The sequence below is a fragment of the Papio anubis genome, chromosome 18 (genome assembly GCF_008728515.1).
Source record: "Papio anubis isolate 15944 chromosome 18, Panubis1.0, whole genome shotgun sequence".
NCBI classification, from domain to species: domain Eukaryota; kingdom Metazoa; phylum Chordata; class Mammalia; order Primates; family Cercopithecidae; genus Papio; species Papio anubis.
In genome coordinates this window covers 60,737,563-60,756,386 of record NC_044993.1, presented here as the reverse complement: position 1 = coordinate 60,756,386, position 18,824 = coordinate 60,737,563, and the positions used below count along the sequence as shown (strand labels likewise).

The following is an 18,824-nucleotide window of genomic DNA, read 5'->3' as shown; positions in this document are numbered from 1 at the left end:
AGGGAACACCCACCTAAAGGCAGCTTTAAAACATTACTTCATGAAATTCAGGCTTTTGCAATTTCCAGATTTTCGTTATTGGTTTGGTCATGAGCCACCGGGTGCAAAGCAGGTGGAAGACAGGAGGGTGATGTGAGGTGAAGTTTTTTAATAAAAATCAAATCCTACTCACTCCTGAGTTCAGTCCCCTTTGAAAAGCACACAGCAAGCACTGGGGTTTTGATGAGCTTCCTTGGGAACACATAGGGCATGAAATGAATGCACAGAGAGGGGTCTCTGGTTTGCAGAAATGCTGTTGCATCAAGATTGCAATAAACATTTGACTAGTTTGGCCATGTGTCCTTCCGAGGCTAACCCAGCCAGATCCTGTTCATTCCAAAGCCATCTTGCATGACGCCCACACTACACACAGTAGGCACTCAACATACATTTTGTTAATAAATTATTAAATGAAACTGGGCATAGATATTCAAAGGAAATTTTGTCTTTCCTGAAAAGGCACTGGGAAGTGAGAATCAACCAGAGGGAAGTCTGGAAACCTGTATTCTAGACCCAATACTGGTTTATCTATGTGACAGTCTTTGAGCTTGGTATATAACAGATGCTAAAGTTTCCTCTCCTGAAAAATGGAAAGCTTGAGACTATAAATTTTTTTGCCCCCTGGGCCTCTATAAGTAAATATCCCAGGCTTTGTGCTGATTAGCTTACCTTGTCACGTGCCCACCTCTAAAATAATTTGTAGGAGGACAAAGAAATGGAGAATGACTGGGGAATGGGGAAGTGGAGGGATATGACATCCAAAGCACATGGATTAAGAATAGGAGAGAGGCTTTGGGAGGCCGAGGCGGGCAGATCACCTGAGATCAGGAGTTCAAGACCAGCCTGGCCAACAGAGGTGGTGAAACCCCATCTCAACAAAAATGCAAAAATTAGCTTGGCATGATAGTGGGTGCCTGTAATCTCAGCTACTCAGGAGGCTGAGGCAGGAGAATCACTTGAACCCAGAAGGTCGAGGTTGCAGTGAGCCAAGATCACACCATTGCACTCCGCCTGGGTGACAGAGTGAGACTCCATCTCAAAAAAAAGAATAGGAAAGAGATGCATCTCACATGAAAATTGGGGGCTCTTCTTGGAAATATGGTGAGTGAATGATTGGTATTTGTATCAGTCAGCTACTGCCACAATAACACTGCGTAACAAATAACCTCAAATCTCATAGCTTAAAATGTATTTAGTCCAGCATTTATTTAGATCAGGAATCTATATGCCAGTGATTTCTACTGATGTGGGAGGTTCTTCTTATCTCAGGTGATTTCACCCATCTCTCTGGGAGTTGGTTGGATGCTGGCTGATCTAGGCTGGTTTTAACTGGAACGACTTGGGTGACTTGACTCTGCTCCATGTGCCTCATCCTCAAATAAGGCAGCCCAGACATGGTCTCATGAGGGTGGCAGAGGTGCAAGAGAGAAATTCAAACCAGCAAGCACTTCTCCAAATGCCTGTATGTCTCATGTCTGCTAACATCTCTTAGTCACATGGAACAGAGTGTGGATACGGAGAAGGTCAAAGAATTGATTCGTGCATTAATCTAACATAGGATCCCAAATCTCATAATTATCTACATTGACATGGACCCAGGAAAGTACAGCCAAGAGGAAGGTGACAAGTAGGACTTAGAATTCTTTCCCTTAATTTGCTTCATTTAGAAAACCACCAGTTGTATGAAATTTCACCAAGTGGGAGGATGATTGGAAGACAGACCAAGCAATGAATTTCTGAAAAAAAAAAAAAAAATCTCTATGTATAGAGCAGCAATGCACAGGAAGGCAGTGAGTGGACACAGTTCCATCCAGGACCCTGCGTGGGAATCAGGGGCAGGGGATCTGTGGTCAGCTGTGGCTGGAGTATGAGCCTGTCTGCCTTTGTCTAGTAGCCTTTCAGAAGATGTTGACTGTACAGCAGGACTGCCTAAGCAAAGAGAGAAAGGGCCTGAGGTTTCAGAGGGCTCCTGGCAGCCACAACAAAGGGGACCCATGGTACAGGCTGGACAGCTTTGGTGCAAAGTCCAGGCCAGGGGCTGTGTTAGAATTCTCCCTAGTAAAGGCTCCCTCCTCACTTGGATTGATAGTTTGCCTATATGTGAGATATTAGAAAAAAAAATCACAGTACCACCGCCTGTCGGGAGCCTTCAGGGTTAAGACTAAAAAAGGGCCAGGCTCCTGGATGCCCTTTCTGATTTTCTATCTTAGAGCAGTGTGGCTTTGGGAATGATATGGTGCCCTGGAGGGAGGGCCAGATGCCCCGTGCTTCTTTAGGACTTGGTTCATGTGCAGCTTCCCCTACTTGTGTCTCTGCAGCAAGGCCCGGAGGCAGGTGAAATGCAACTAATTTGCCATAAAGACAAATCTTCCCATCTCCTCCCTGGTCCTCTCCTGCTTAGGAAACTGGGGCTTTTTTCCCTACCTTTCTTGTTTCTGTCTGCTGAGACAGCCTCTGGAACCTGCACAGCTTTATACCATGTAGTTCAAAAGAAGAGAGAAATACCTGGACTTAAAAAAAAAAAAAAAAAAACATGAACTCTTTCCCTTTTACTTTTTAATTCAGCTTGTGAAGCAGAAGAAAGCAGAGACCCAGAAAATGGTCCTATATAAGTTAAAGTAAATGCTGTTTCACAGTACCCAAAGGTCCCACAAATACCGTGCTTAAGATAAATAAGTATTTCTTTTTTTAACAGCTTTATTGAGATGTGATTCACCTATCATACAATTCACCTATATAAAGTGTAAAATCCAATGGTTTTCAGAATGTTCACAGAATTGTACAACCATCATTACAGTCAATATTAGAACGTTTTCCTCACCCCAAAAAGAAACTCTATAACCATTAGTAGACATTTTCCATCTCTCACTGTCTTAGCAGTCCTCTCCCAGCTAACCCTTGGTTCAAGCAATGATTTGCCTATTTTGTGTCTTTATATATTTGCCTATTTTGGATATAGCTGTCTCATGTAATAGACCTGTATTAGTTTGTTTCCATGCTGCTGATAAAGACATACCCGAGACTCGGTAATTTATAAAGGAAAGAGGTTTAATGGACTCACAGTTCCACATGGCTGGGGAGGCCTCACAATCATGGTAGAAGGCCAGGAGGGTTGCAAAACACGTCTTACATGGCAGCAGGCAAGAGAGCGTGTGCAGGGGAACTCCCCATTATAAAATGGTCAGATCTTGTTAGACTTATTCACTACCACGAGAACAGCACAGGGAATACCCACCCCCATGATTCAGTTACCTCCCACCAGGTCCCTCCCATGACACGTGGGAATCATTACAATTCAAGGTGAGATTTGGGTGGGGACACAGCCCAACCATATCGTGACCCAAGGAGAGTAGTCCAGGTTGGTGGGCATCTGTACTCCAAGTGGTCACTCCGGGACCCAGGTTCCTCCAAGCTTGTTGCACTATGACTCTTACCATCTTGTCCTCATCTGCATTGTTATAGTTGGTTGCTGTCACTGCATATTTCTGGCCTGAGGGAAGAGGAAAGAGAGGAGCCCCAGAACAAGTATTTTTTTTTTTAAAGCAAGTCAGGTAAAGCAGAAGTTGGACACGTCACTTTTGCTATTACTTCATTGGTGGGAGATCAGTTTCATGGCCAAATGTAGCTTCCAAGAAGGCTGGCAAATCTAGTTCCAAGTTGAGTGACCATGTGTCCAAGAAAAAAAAGGTTGAATAAATCCAATCTGGGAGATAAGTAGCAGTCAGCTACAGCATTTTCTCTGATGGGAATATACATTTCAGGAAATGTACCATGCACTGCATATAATGTTCTGAGGTTTTACAAGCCTTGTCTCATTTACTTCTACACTGCACTCCACAAGGTATATTTTATTATCCTAATTTTATAATCTTTATATTTTCTGATGATGACAGAAATAGCAGCTACTACCCTTTGAATACCTGCTATGAGGCAATGACATTGGCCTTTTTCAGGATGCAAGGTACTCTACACCATTCTCTTCAATACTCTCCATCCCCAGGTCACATAGGCCTGGTTATTTTAGTTTCAATTTTATAGGTGAAGCTTAGAGATTTGAATTCAGATCCATCTGCTGTCAAAGTTTATACTCTTTCCTCCATATGGTAAAGAAGATTTTGTAGTCACAAAAGTCAGACATGCCTAGGTGTGGTGGCTCACGCCTGTAATCCCAGTACTTTGGGAGGCTGAGGCGGGAGGATTGCTTGAGCTCAGGAGTTTGAGACAAGCCTGGACAGCATAGTGAGACCCCCTTCTCTACAAAAATAAAAACAAAAATAGCCAGGCATGGTGGTGCATGGCTGTAGTCCTAGATTCTCAGGAGGCTGAGGTGGGAGGATCACTTGAACCCAGGAGATCGAGGCTGTAGTGAGCTCTGATCATGCCACTGCACTCCAGCCTGGGTGACCAAGTGAGATGTGCATACTTCCAAACCTTGTTATCTGTCATATAAAACTGGTGCATTGAATCTTTCAAATTCCCAGCCATATTAACTCCTGTTTCGTTCTCAACATTCCCAGATCTCATTGTCTTGTCTTTCAAGACTGGGAGCCCTACCATAGCTTTCAAGAACCTAGTGTAGAATTCAAAACCAACACACTGGTTCTTTGTCATCATTTGTATCAGTCTGTTCTCATGCTGCATAACAGACTGAGACGGGGTAATTTATACAGGAAAGAGTTTTGATGGACTCACAGTTCCACATGGCTGGGGAGGCCTCACATGTGGTAGAAGGCAAGGAAGAGCACAGCACAGGAAAAGCCCGCCTCCATGATTCAGTGACCTTCCACTGGGTCCCTCCCACAAAGTGTGGGGATTATTACACTTTAAGATGAGATTTGGGTGGGGACGCAGAGCCAAACCATATCATCATTGAAAGTGAAGGGATAGACTGGATGTGGTGGTTCATGCCTGTAATCCCAGCACTTTGGGAGGCTGAGGCAGGTGGATCACAAGGTCAGGAGTTTGAGATCAGCCTGGGCAACATGGTGAAACTCCCTCTCTACTAAAAGTATGAAAATTAGCTGGGTGTGGTGGTGGGTGCCTGTAATCCCAGCTACTTGGGAGGTTGAGGCAGGAGAATTGCTTGAATCCGGGAGGTGGATATTGCAGTGAGCCGAGATCGCGCCACTGCACTACAGCCTAGACTATAGAGCTAGACTCAGTCTCAAAAAAACAAAAAACAAAAACGAAACAAAACAAAAAGTGAAGGGATAGTGGAAGCACAAGGACAAGAAAATTTGATTAAAATCTCAAAATAGAATCTCACTACATTGTCATGGAGGGAATCAGTGGGATATGGCATGAAAAGCCCAGGAAACCACATCGACCTCAATGGCTCAGAGGACAAACTGAATGAGAAGACATATGCAAAGCTCTCGGTGAGTGCCTGGACTGGAGTGATGGTGAAGAAACCTCAGTCTCAGTTCTCACTTCCTCATTAGTCTGCAGCTCTACTTAATCCAGCCCTGTTATAGGAAACCAACTTCCTGTCTGTGACTAGCCAGTACTCCAGCCAATGTCCACATAACTCAAAGGATGCTAGATCCCTGCCTCTTATAATGCAGTAGCCAACCTGGCAGGGAGTCTCACATCACCCCCAGCTCTCCCCTCCTACCCTACCTTAAGGAAGAAAAAGATAAACATATTTTGCCTTGATGGCAAATTTCTGGGCTTTGTTAAGGAAGAAAAAGATAAACATATTTTGCCTTGATGGCAAATTTCTGGGCTTTGTTAAACTTTTGGCTGTGACATCTTGATATTTTCTCTTGAGAATATGATATTTACACTTCTGCCCCAATCCCTGATATTTTGAGAGGAAGAATCAAGAAGAGTGTTTTCCCTGCATAACTCTCACCCCATGCACCACATTCTTTAGTTTTGAAGGAATATTTTCCTGCAGATAGATCCTTGTCAAAGGAGTAATATTCATTTTTCATTGCAGGCAATGTAGAATGCCTGCGTTACAATGTTCTACACAGCAGGCAAAAGGTTCCATAAATATTGAGTGTGATGGTCATAAATTCAGGCAGTGGAGCCAGGTGTCCTGGGTTCAAGTCTCAGCTCCATTTTTTGGACAAACTGTCAAAGCGCTCTGAGCCTCAGTTTCCCACTTATAAAATAAGACCAATGGTAACACCTACCTCGTTAGGATGTTGAGAGTATTGAAGCAGGTAGCAAATGTAAATTCCTAGTGAAGGCAGTAGCATAGAACACACACTTAAGAAAGGTGAGCAGTTACTCAGTTTGCCATTGACAAGAGTGGGGAAATAGAGAGGAAGTCCCTGTTGATACTCAGACTTCTGATATACCTAAACAGTCTCTTTAATCGATCCCTGCCTCTTTCACCTGACTTTATTCTACCTCCCTCCCCCGAGCTAGGTCTGCTAAAAAGTATCCAGGTCTCTGCACATTCTCATACAGGAAGATGGATCCTAGTTCGCCTGTCTGAAAAATAAAAGCACTTAACCCAAGCTCCAGCCCTTCAGTCCCTGTAAAGAACAGATCATTCAGTCTTCGGTGATACAGACTGAATGACCAGGAGATTAAACATCCTGCCCATTTCTCATATTTCATGGACTGTCATTGGAATTGGAATATATCATCAGTGCTTTCCTTCTTTCATCACATGCATATTATTGCACCCCTCCTGTGTGCCAGGTACTGGGCTGGATGTTGAGGATTAAGCAGTGAGCAGAACAAATACAACCTCTGCCCTAAGTGGAGCTTTATATTCTGGTTAAGAGAGACAGAGCATACACAAGTAATCAAAAAAGATAACTTTATATATTAATATGGCCTATGAACATATTAAAACAGGGAGAGGTCGTCAGAGCCATGGGTGGGAGTGTCTTCTTTGGGTATTAGGGGGTTTTTCAGGTGGTAGCCTTTGGTCACAGGACCAAATGGCAAGAAGGAGTATTTAAATAGTGGAAACAGCAGGGATGAGGTCCAAAGGCCCTGAGATGGTGACAAGCTTGGTGTGTTCAGGAATAGAAAGGAATCTCATGTATGGTGGAATAGTACCCCCCTAAATCCATGTCCACTCGGAACCTCAGGCTGGGAATGCACATGGAAATAGAGTCTTTGCAGAGGTCATCAAGTTGAGGATATATTGAATTAATGTGGGCCCTAATCCAGTGGCTGATATCCTTATAAGAAGGAAGAAATTTGGACACATACACACACAGACACAGACAGACAGACAGACACACACACACACACAAGGAAAATGGCCACGTGAAACCTAAGGCAGAGATTAGAATGATGTAACTTCCAAGGCAAGAGATGCCAAGGGTTGCCAGCAACCACCAGAAACTAGAAGAGGCAAGAATGGATCCTCTGGTGAAGCCTTCAGAGGGAGCATGGCCCAGCCAACTTCTGGCCTTTGGAGCTGCAAGAGAATGTATTTCTGTTGTTTTAAGCCATCAAGTTTGTGGTACTTTGTGATGGCAGCTTTAAGAAACAAACACACCCGGTGATGTGTTCACAATAGGTATGGAGGAGAGGAGGGTGCACAGGTAGCCAGAGTCCAGGTCAAACAGACCTCAGGGACCGTTGCAAAGAATTTGGATTTTATTAAGTGTAATGGGAAGATTAATTGCTGCCTTTTGTCATACCCTTGAGCCAAAGGCAGAAACCCATGAGGAAATGTGAAAGCTTTGGTTGGGGCATTGCTTACCAGGTGAAACCCACCACCTGTGACCCAAGATTATTACCAAGCAAGAATGAGTGGTAGGAACCCCTCCCTAAGATATCTTTGCCTCAAGGAAAGGAGGTAGGTGGGAGGCTGCCTGCTGAGACCCTCAGATGTGCAGCTTGTTTTGGAAACTAGTTATTACCTTGATGTTCTCCCTTTCCACGGAAGCCAGGCTCCATCCCGCCCTGCACCTGCACAAGTGTCTGCTGCTAATTAACAGAGAGACAGATGGAGAAAGGTATAGTTTAATTTTACAGCCCCAGTTTCTTCAAGGCAATTAGGTTCATTGGAAGGAAAGCACCTTTTTCTTTCTTCTTCTTCTTTTGTAAATGAAGAAAAATCAAACGGGAGAGGGCCAGTGTTGTCGAAAGGCTCACACATCTGTTTTCTGGTTGGTTTGTCAGCCATCTGCCCACAAGGTACCGGGGCTGATTAGGTTAATGCATTTATTAATGGGGCTTGCGAGACTGTTCAATGAATCTGTTATTTCTTTCACAAGGCGCTTTTTAATATACTAAGACAGGGGCCACACCGCACAAAGCCAAGAGTGACTAGATAAGCATTTCTTTCCCCTCACCTGGCTCCAAACCAGAGGGAAACAGAAACATTATGAAAACAGGGTTTCATGAAAACTGCACTTCCAGGTAATGGAAATGATTCATCCATCTAACCGCTAACCACCTCCTTGTTGAAATAATCTTGAAAATATCTCTTTGGAGGATAGTTTCATGCACCAGGCACCAGTTCAGTGCCTACACTGCACTTCTCTAAGAGAACACCTGAGTCCTAGGGCGGAAGAATGGTTAGTTAAATGAATAGGCATGAATGATATAATCTTGCCTATAGGACATTAGATGGCCTGAGGACCACTTGCCTTCTTCACTCTACAACTCAGATATCCTTTCAGGTTCTTGAAACTACTCAGCTCCTTCTCACCTCAAAGCTTTTGCAAATGCTGTCATTATCAGTTATCAACTGCTACATAACAAATGACTCCAAATCTTCGTTGCTTAGCATAGCAACTATTTATTGAGATCATGATTCTGGGGCAATGGGGAAGTTCTTCTTGTTTGGGCTGGATTGGCTCCTCTCAGTTGGGTTTTCTTGGTATCTGGCTCTGCTGTTAGGTGGCTGATGGTCTAGGATGGCCTCACTGAACATACTGCAGTTAGCAGTCGGTTGGTTGTGGTGAGCAGGGGTAACTGGCCTATGGGTTTCTCATCCTCCAGAAGTCTAGCGGCTCCCTTCTTCACGTGGAGGCAGATTTCTAGAGCCTTAGAGTAGAAGTTGCTAGAATCTACTGGTCCAAGCCCACCATAATGCCAGGCTGTATTCAAGGCATGGGGAAATAGACTCCACTTCTTGATGGTAAGAGCTGCAAAGTATTTTGGTCATTCTTGCAATTTGCCACATATTTCTTCATGTGGGTTGCTCTTTCTGTTACTCTTCACCTTCTGATCTCAGCTTAAAGAGCTCTTTCTCAAGAGGCAGGATGAATGCCTGCCTCCCTAGTAGAATGTTTATCCCAGGGTGGCAGGAACCATGTCTGTTTCTGTTTCTGATTGTCTTTCATATTTCAGGTATCCAGCATATGATGGGTACCTGTCTGATGAATGACTAAATGATTGAACAAACAGCTCGAAGACTGCAGCATGGACAATGGATTGGAGGAGGTGAAACAAGGCAGGGAGGCCAGTGTGGTTACTGAAGGAGAACAATGTTCAAAGGGGGTAGGAGAAAGGGAATAGGTTAAGGAAGTATTTGTTAGATATGGGTGGAAGGACTTGTTAGTTTGACAGTTGTGCTGCAAGAGAAGAAGAGAATGAAGTCAACCATCCCTCCCAAGTTTCTGGCATAAGTGGCTAAGGAGTGGGTGGTCCTGCATGAGAGGTAAGGAAGAGGCTGAAGAACAGATCCAAGTAATGTTGTTGGGTTCAGGCATGCCCACTTTGGGTCAGAGATGCTGGTGAATCTGTCCAGGAGGTAACTAGTTACATAAATTTTGAAGTCTAAAGGGGAATCTTAGAGCATTTTTCTATTGAAGTTTCATGGCACTGGAAATCTGGAACTTTCCTCTAAAAGGCAGGAAATGGGTTCAAGTCCCAGCTCTAATATTAGCTTGTGCTACCTTAAACAATAAAGCTTCCCTGACCACCACCTCCCTCCTGATCAGATCAAGGCCCCTTTGTGTGCCCTTTCATGGAGTAAACTAGGCACTTAACAAACATGGTGGGAGCAAGAAGGAAAGAAAGGAGACAGAAAAGAAGACAGCTCGGTTTGGATGAATGCCTGCTTTTTGCCTAGCAAGTGGCCTACCATGGAGTAAGTGTTGAAACCATGTCTGTCGAATTTAATCCAGGGCTTCTTTCTTAAGGCAGGGAATAGATAAAATATAGATATTGAGCATTTACTACATTCCAGGAATTGTGCTGTGTAGCAGATGTAGCTCATGCAATTCATTGCTCACCATAAACCCAAGAGTGGTTAATATTATCCCCGTTTCACACCTGGGGAAACAGGCATAAATGGTTAAGTAGTGTTCCCAAGGTCTCATAAACTCAGATCTGTCTCATTCCAGAGCCAGCAGACTTTCTTGTTCACTCCACTCTTGCCCCAAGTACCAAACACTTTCTGTGCCCAGGGAGTACCCAATACCAGGTTCACCAAGCAACCAGCTCAGAATTAGGTAAGGAGGGTGGTGTGGATTCTCCATGTGGGACTCAGTGTTTCCTCTCAATGGGATTTTCCCCCCATCTGCACAGATATGGGCAGACTCGAATACCTCTGTATCTGCTTTTCTTTAGAACTTTCTGAGGGGACATCACCTATTGAAGCTGCTGGGATGCTTAATTCATAATTTATTTTGTCTGTTTCTCAGAAGCAGGGAACATTGAATGCATCCCTTGCTCAGAGCAGACCTCAGACTGGTCTGATGTCTGGAAAGAGGAACATGGGAAAGAACGATGCTGGATCATTATAAGGCATATAATGAGGGCGAGTGAGATTTTTCAGTGAGAGATTACTGGGAGGAAAATGAAAAAGACAGCTTCCACCCCTATTCTTGTCCTGATATTCTCTATGCTGTCACTGTATTTTGCTCATTTTTTTTAACTTTTAAGTTCAGGGGTACAAGTGCAGGTTTGTTACATAGGTAAACTTGTGTCATAGGGGTTTGTTGTACAGATTATTTCATCCCCCAGGTATTAAACCTAGTACTCATTATTTTTTCTAATCCTCTCACTCCTCCTACTCTTACCATTATCATTCATCAAATATTTACTGAGGCCAGGTGTGGCTCATACCTGTAATCCCAGCACTTCAGGAGGCCAAGGTGGGTGGATCACTTCAGGTCAGGAGTTCGAGACCAGCCTGGCCAACATGGCAAAATCCTGTCTTTACTGAAAATACAAAAATCAGCCAGGTGTGGTGGCATACACCTGGAATCCCAGCTACTTGGGAGGCTGAGACAGAAGAATCACTTGAGCTCAGGAGGCAGAGGCTATAGTGAGCTAAGACTGCACCAGCACACTCCAGCCTGGGTGACAGAATGAGACGCTGTCTCAAAAAACAATTTTTACTGAGTCCTTAATATCTGCCAGGAACTAGGTTGGACATGGCTTATATAATGCTGGGCAAAAGTCATACCTGGTCTTCTTGGAACGCTAGTGAGTGAGATGGGTGATAATGAATGAACTGCATAAACAAGTGTAAAATGACAGTCATGATAAATGCCATGGGGAGGAGCTTATTATGGAGCCATCTGACCTTTTCAGACTTTCTAGAAGGGAGAGGGACCTGAGGGGAGAGGCAGCTGGGCATAATAGGAGTGAGGTGGGAAGATACTTCCCTTTAGCTCTCTAACAAAAAACGCCTATGTGCAGGAACTGTGATAATGGCAGGGGCTATCCCTCTGGTTCTCAACCCTGGCTGCACATTAGAGTCACCTGAGGGACTTAGAAATTCTGTGTCTGGGCCACACTCTCTGAGATTCTGATTAAATAGGTTTGGGAAGGGGTCCAGGGGTCTGAACACTTTTAAAGCTCCCCCGTGTGATTTCCATATACTGCCAGGACTGAGAACTACTGAGCCACCGAGATGGAAGGATATTTCTGCTCTCAAAGAACTCGTGGTCTAGTGGGGAAACAGATGTGAACACAGAAAAGTATAAAACAGCATAGTCAGTGTTATGATGGAGACAGCAGGGGTGGCTGAGAAAGTCTGAGGGAATGAGGGAGGCAACATCTTAGCTAAGGCTTGCAAGATGAGTAACAGTGAGCCTGGCGCTAATGAAGCGGGTAGACTCTGCAGCTCAGACACGTGGTTCTTAGATCAGATAGGGGACCTCGTTATAAATACTACTATGACTGGTTAGCTCCCCTTCATAGCACTTACCGTAGTTATACTTCTATGTAATTTGGGGGATTATTTGAGCACCACCTCGCTCCTGATCAGATCAAGTCCCCTTTGTGTGCTCTTTCAGGTGGTAAACTAGGCACTCAGTGAACATGGTGGGTGGAAGAAGGAAAGAGGGGAGACAGAAAAGAAAGGAGGTTGATTTGGATGAATGCCTGCCTCCCTACTAGAATGCCCACCCCAGCAGGGCAGGAACCATGTCTGTTTCTGATTCTCCTTCATATTTCAAGTGTCCAGCACATGGTGGGTACCTGTTTGATGAACGACTAAATGGTTGAACAAACAGCTCAAAGACTGCAGCATGGACAATGGATTGGAGGAGGTGAAACAAGGCAGGGAGACCAGTTTGGTTACTGAAGGAGAACAATGTTCAAAGAGGGTAGGAGAAGGAGACTAGGTTAAAGAAATATTTGTTAGATACAGCTGGAAGGACTTGTTGGTTTGACAGTTGTGCTGCAAAAGAAGAAGAGAATGAAGTCAACCATTGCTCCCACGTTTCTGGCTTAAGTGGCTAAGGGGTAGGTGGTTCCATGTGAGAGATAAGGAAGAGGCTGAAGAACAGATCTGAGTAATTTTGCTGGGTTCAGGCATGGCCACCTTAGTTACAGGAAAGGAGTCCCGATCTAGACCCCAAGAGAGGGTTCTTGGATCTCATGCAAGAAAGAATTCAGGGCGAGTCCATAGAGTAAAGTGAAAGTAAGTTCAATAAGAAAGTAGAGGAATAAAAGAATGGCTACTCCATAGACAGAGCAGCCCTGAGGGCTGCTGGTTGCCCATTTTTATGGTTATTTCTTGATGATATGCTAAAGAAGGGGTGGATTATTTATGCCTCCCCTTTTTCGACCATACAGGATAACTTCCTGATATTGCGATGACATTTGTAAACTGTCATGGCGCTGGTGGGAGTGTAGCAGTGAGGACGACCAGAGGTCACTCTCATGGCCATTTTGGTTTTGGTGGGTTTTGGTCAGCTTCTTTACTGCAACCTGTTTTGTCAGCAAAGCCTTTATGACCTGTGTCTTGTGCCAGTCTTCTATCTCATCCTGTGACTAAGAATGCCTTAACCATCTGGGAATGCAGCCCAGTAGGTCTCAGCCTCAGTTTACCCAGCCCCTATTCAAGATGGGGTTTCTCTGGTTCACATGCCTATGGCGGTTGTCCTGCAAGAGAAGAGGAGTGTGAGGTCAACCATTGCTCCCAAGTTTCCGGCTTAAATGGCTAAGGGGTGGGTGGTCCCATGTGAGAGATAACAAAGAGGCTAAAGAACAGATCTGAGTAATGTTTCTGGGTTCAGGCATGGCTACCTTGGGCCAGAGATGCTGGTGAATCCAGGAGGTAATGACATATAAATTTTGATGTCGAAGGGGAAAACTTTGAGTATTCTTCTATTGAAGTTTCCTGGCACTGGAAATGTAGAACTTTCCTCCAAAAGGCAGGAAGATGGGTTCTAGTCCCAGCTCTAATATTAACTTGTGCTACCTTAAACAATTTATGACATTTCAGGAATGTGTGATCCTCACAGCCTTAGCAGATTCCAAGATTCCTTTTGGCTTTGACATTCCGTACCTTCAGGTAGCCCTAGAATTTAAAAAGGAACTTTCTGATGAAAGGCTTTATCAATCGGAGCTATTTGCATTACAAGGGATATACACTCAAATATTAGAGCTGGAACTAGAACCTATCTTCCTGCCTTTTGCAGGAAAGTTCTAGATTTTATACATAGCAAGTTAATATGTGGCTTCCTGGGGTGTTGCCTTGGGCAGTAGTCTGAGCGGAGGCCACGCTAGCCTGGAAAGAGTGCTGTGATCAATGAATGATGTCTAGCATAGGCACAGAGTCAGAAACGGGGACATGGTTTTGTTTCAGTCCTGAAACCAAAGGTTTCCCTCTATGGCCTTTCAAATAATGTTGATTGAATGTAGGTTCTACTGTGGCTCAGCCATTAGCTCTGGGTAACCTTAGTTTAATCATTTTATATGCCAGAGCTTGACAGTTTCCTTATTTGTCAAGCAGCAGTAATAGTCCCCATCTTTTCTACCTTCATTGTTGAAAGGATCTAATGAGAAACGAAGCATAGAGCCCTGTAAGGAGCAGAATCAGATACAAAGATACAAAGGAGAATCAGAAACAGATACGGTTCCTGCCCTGCTGGGGTGGACATTCTAGTAGGGAGGCGGGTATTCTTTAACCTTTATGTAAATTCACCTGTGTGACACTGTGAGATCCAGACATGTGGATGAAAGAGCAAACACTTCTCATCTCCTGAGAGATGAAAGTTCAAAATTTTATTGCTAATGAATTAATTTTAAAAGTGTAGATAATCTTATAATAAAAGAATTCAGAAATAAATAAAATAAAAGGAGGTCTCATAAAATTGTCAAATAAAAATCACGTAAGAAAAGAGTCAGCAAACCACCATGGCACATGTATAGCTATGTGACAAACCTGCATGTTCTGCACATGTATCCCAGAACTTAAAGTATAATTAAAAAAAAAGAAAGTGTCGATGAAAAGAGTCAAACTCTGTCAAATACTTGAAGAGATTTATTCTGAGCCAAATAGGAGTGAGCAGGACCTGTGACACAGCCCTCGGGAGTCCTGAGAACATGTGCCCAGGGTGGTTGGGCTGCAGCTTGGTTTTATACCTTTTAGGGAGGTGTGAGAAATCAATCAAATACATTTGAGAAATATGCAGGTTTGGTCCAGAAAAATGGGACAATTTGAAGGGGGGGATTGGGGGGCAGCTTCAAGGCTATAGGTAAATGTGAACATTTTCTGGTTGACGGTTGAGTCTAAAGACCTGGGATCGATAGAAAGGGAATGTTCAGGTGAAGATAAAAGATTATGGAGACCAAGGTTCTTTTGAAGTCTTATAGTGGCTGCCCTTAGAGACAATGGATGACAAATGTTTCCTATTCAGACTTTTAAAAGGTGTTAGACTCTCAGTTAATCTCTTTAGGATTGGGAGGGCCTGGAAGAAAAAGATCTAGCTATCATAATAGAGCTTCTTTACAGATGTAGGTTTTACCCCACAAAAAAAGTCTTTGCAGGGCCATTTAAAAATATGACAAAAAAACATGTTTGGGGGTAAAATATTTTGATTTTCTTCTTTGTCATGTAATGTTGTGCCAGAGTCAGATAGGAAAGTAAGTCACGATATATAGGGTTAAATAAAACCCATCTGATGAGAATTTATGGTTTGTAGGGTGTGACTCCCAGATGCCTTAGACAGAAATTTGGGCAAGATAAGAAAAAATCAGAGCTTAGTCCTCAGAAGAAAGAAAGACAGAGAAAGAGAAGTAAAAATGAAGGAAGAGAGGGAGGGAGGAAGAGAGAGAGGAGGAAGGAAGGGAGGAAGGGAGGAAGGAAGGAGTCATTGAGTGCTGGAGAGAGTGTAGTTAAATTGAGTGGAAATTGGTAAAACTCTTTTGTAGAGGAGTTGGCAATATGTATCAAGAGCCTTAACAGTGTTTATACTCTTTGGCCAAATAATTCTATGTTTTATAATCCAGATCAAAGGTCAGCAAACTTTTTAGAAAAGGATTGGGTAGTAAATAGCTCAGGCTCTTCGGGCCTCACAGTTTCTGTCAATTGAGTTTCAACAAGCACTCACTTCTACCATATCAGAACAAAAGCAGCTATGGATTAGACAGAAATGAATGGATATGGTTTTGTTTCCAATAAAACTTTGTTTACAAAATAAGGATGTGGCCAGATTTGGCCCGTGGGTCATAGTTTGCCAATCGCTGATCTAAGTTAAGAAAACAGGCCTGGTGTGGTGGCTCACACCTGTAATCCCAGCACACTGGGAGGCCAAGGTGGGAGGATTGCTTGAGCCCAGGAGTTCAAGACCAGCCTGGGCAACATGGTGAAACCTCATTTCTACAAAAAAATACAAAAATTAGCCTAGTGCAGTGGTGCTTGCCTGTGGTCCCAGCTACTCAGGAGAATCATCTGAGCCTAGGAGGTAGTGAGCTATGATTGTGCCACTGCACTCCAGCCTGGGCAGCAGAGTAAGATCCTGTCTCAAAAAATAAATAAGAAAACATTTTTAGAATTATGCTAAATTCAACCTTCTAAATACAAAGAGAGGTTTAGGTGAAAAGAAAAGTTGCTATTACAACTTTATTTGTAATAGCAAACTATTGGCACAACTAGAACAGTCATCAATGGGGGATTCATTAATTTTGATAGTTCCACTCAATGAAATACTAGGTACACATGAAAATCCTGTTTATTAATAATTTATAACAACATGGAGAAATGCTTGATAGAACATTACATGAGAAATAGAGACAAAGTTATTTGTAATGATGATGATAACGGTGGTGGATAATATCTAAGCACTTTACACAAGTGATATCATTTAACTCTCCAAACAGACCTTTGAAGTATACTTTTCTATTGTAATGACTTTCCTTATGGAGAAGCTGATGGTGACAAACATTAAGTAATTTAGTCTAGGTTAAGCTGCTGGCAGGTGTCATAGTTGGAATGTGAATACAGGTCTGTTTAACTGCTAAAAGCAAAAACAGAGGCAAACAAACCAGCCAAGAAAAATCCCCAATTAAACTCTGTTTATTAAAAAAACCAGAAGAAAAGACACCCAAAAGTTGTTATCGGCTGTCATGATTGGTAGGTGTTAGGAAGATCGCTTAACATGTTCAGTATTTTCTCTAATGAGAATGTATCATTTTAATGAAAAAGAGCAGGTGAATTTCATAGGCAAACCAACAACGGCAGAATGGTAGGTAGGATTGTGGGGAGAGACGTGTTTATTTCGGGAGTCTAGAGGTTCCCTTGGGGATGCCCTTAATCCTCTTGGTCCTGCTCTTTGTTTGTAAAAAGGACGTGGTGCTGCGTTTCCCTCTGTCTTGTTCTAGGTGGAGTTTCTAGTGTGTCTTGTTTGGACTGTTGGCCTATCTTTATGCTGTTCTTGGGTTGACATGCCAGTCTCTAACTCTCTCTAACTCTCTCTGTCTCTCTCTCTCTCTCTCTCTCTCTCCCTTCTCTTTCTTCCCCTTCCTCATCCACCTGTTCCGCTGTGCAGCTGACAAGGTCAATGATGACTTCTACACCAAGCGACGGCACCTGGCTGAGCTGGCTGCTAAGGGGAACCTACCTTTGCACCCCGTAAGAGTGGAGGACGAGCCTGGGGCCTTCAGCCCTGAGCATGGTCCTGCCAAGCAGAATGGACAGAAGTCCCGCACCAACAAGATGCCCCCACATCCCCTGGCCTACAACTCTACCACCAACTTTAAGGGCTGGGACCCCAACGAGCAGTCCCTCCGGCGGCAGGCTTACGGCAACAAGGGCAAGCTTGGCACGGCCGAGACAGGCTCCAGCGACCCCTTGGGAACTCGCCCCCAGCATTACCCACCCCCACAGCCATACTTCATCACCAACAGCAAAACAGAAGTGACTGTCTGAGCTTTCACCACAGGGAGCACCCTGGAGACCACACTCAACTGAGAGAGGCAAAAAACAACCCTGCCCACACCCTCCCTGTCCTCCCCCAACACGTGCGTCCACACACTCACTCTCAACAAGAACCAACTCTAAACCTACTGGGGACACGGAGTCGCGTTTTTCCTAGGTCATGCCTATAACGTGTCGGCGGGCAGCTGAGAAAGACCGAAGCGTGGACATTCAGCAATACAGCAAAGAGGAAAACTGAGGCACACTCTTTCCACTCCGGGACCAAGGTGGCCAACTCACATGCCCAAACCATGGGGCTGAGTTTTCTTTTCCTCCTAACTTGAAACTGAAATCCATGATGACAAAATATAAAAGTAGCACAATTTAGAGAAATTGTCCATTTGAGCACATACACTACTTGCCACGTGCTGTCTGTTTCTAGGTTCGAGAGCCAGGGTGGAAGTGGGGAAAGAGAATGAGGGAGGACACAAGAGAAGAGTGCATTCTGGAAGAGGAGTTGTTCTGGGAGGAATTTGCCCACATCAGAAGCATTTTTCTAATTCCAAGAAGTGGTGACGTGGATGTAAAATTTTGACAGAGCATGAAACAGTAACTGGACCCCAACCATTCTATTTATAGTACTTTTCATATCATCCATATTGAACGCAAAAAACAACACACTCTGAAACTCACAAAAAATAAATAGACCCTGAACCCACCAGCAATGATGGGAAGGAAAAAAACAAACAAACAAAAAAACATTTTAGAGAACTCCCATAAGGACCATGACTGTGGAAATGGGAGGGATGGGCTTTTATGACAGGGAGAGGGTCCGGAGAGTATCAAATAACTTTTTAAAAAGAGAATTAAAATGTAAGCCCACTACAAAACAAACAAAAACAGCAAATGAGGTTGGTTTTTTTTTTTTCCAAAATCTTGAAGACTTGTTGACATTAACAACAACAAATCCACAGCTGGAAAAGTCCACAGGAGATCAGATGAGGATCCAGAAGCCTCTGATTTCTGGGTTTTGCCTCTAAGACCTGAAACAGCCACAGAAACAAGTCCTCTATAAACTGTATGTCCCTGATATCCCTTTCCCTTCAGCGCGTTGCCGCCGCCGCTGCCAAACTTTAACTGCTTTGGACTGAAAATGTCATAAGCGTGGGTGGTGCCTTCAATGTGTTACTGTTGTTTCATGACAGTCTTGTTTCCCAAGTGCAACCTGTGTTCTTTTAGCCTTCCTTCCTCTTGTTTT

The 18,824-nt window shown here is 43.8% G+C and overlaps 1 protein-coding gene across 2 annotated transcripts in view; it reads left to right on the top strand.

Moving 5' to 3' along the window:
* The window catches only part of SHISA9 (shisa family member 9), a 337,726-nt gene extending 319,596 nt beyond the window's left edge, over window positions 1–18,130 (top strand). For both annotated transcript variants that reach the window (XM_021931771.2, XM_003916566.4), the window contains one exon: window positions 17,199–18,130. In XM_021931771.2, the coding sequence (XP_021787463.1) occupies window positions 17,199–17,578 (380 nt within the window). In that variant the 3' untranslated portion in view covers window positions 17,579–18,130. The remainder of the gene's footprint in view (window positions 1–17,198) is intronic.
* Window positions 18,131–18,824: the final 694 nt, after the last annotated feature.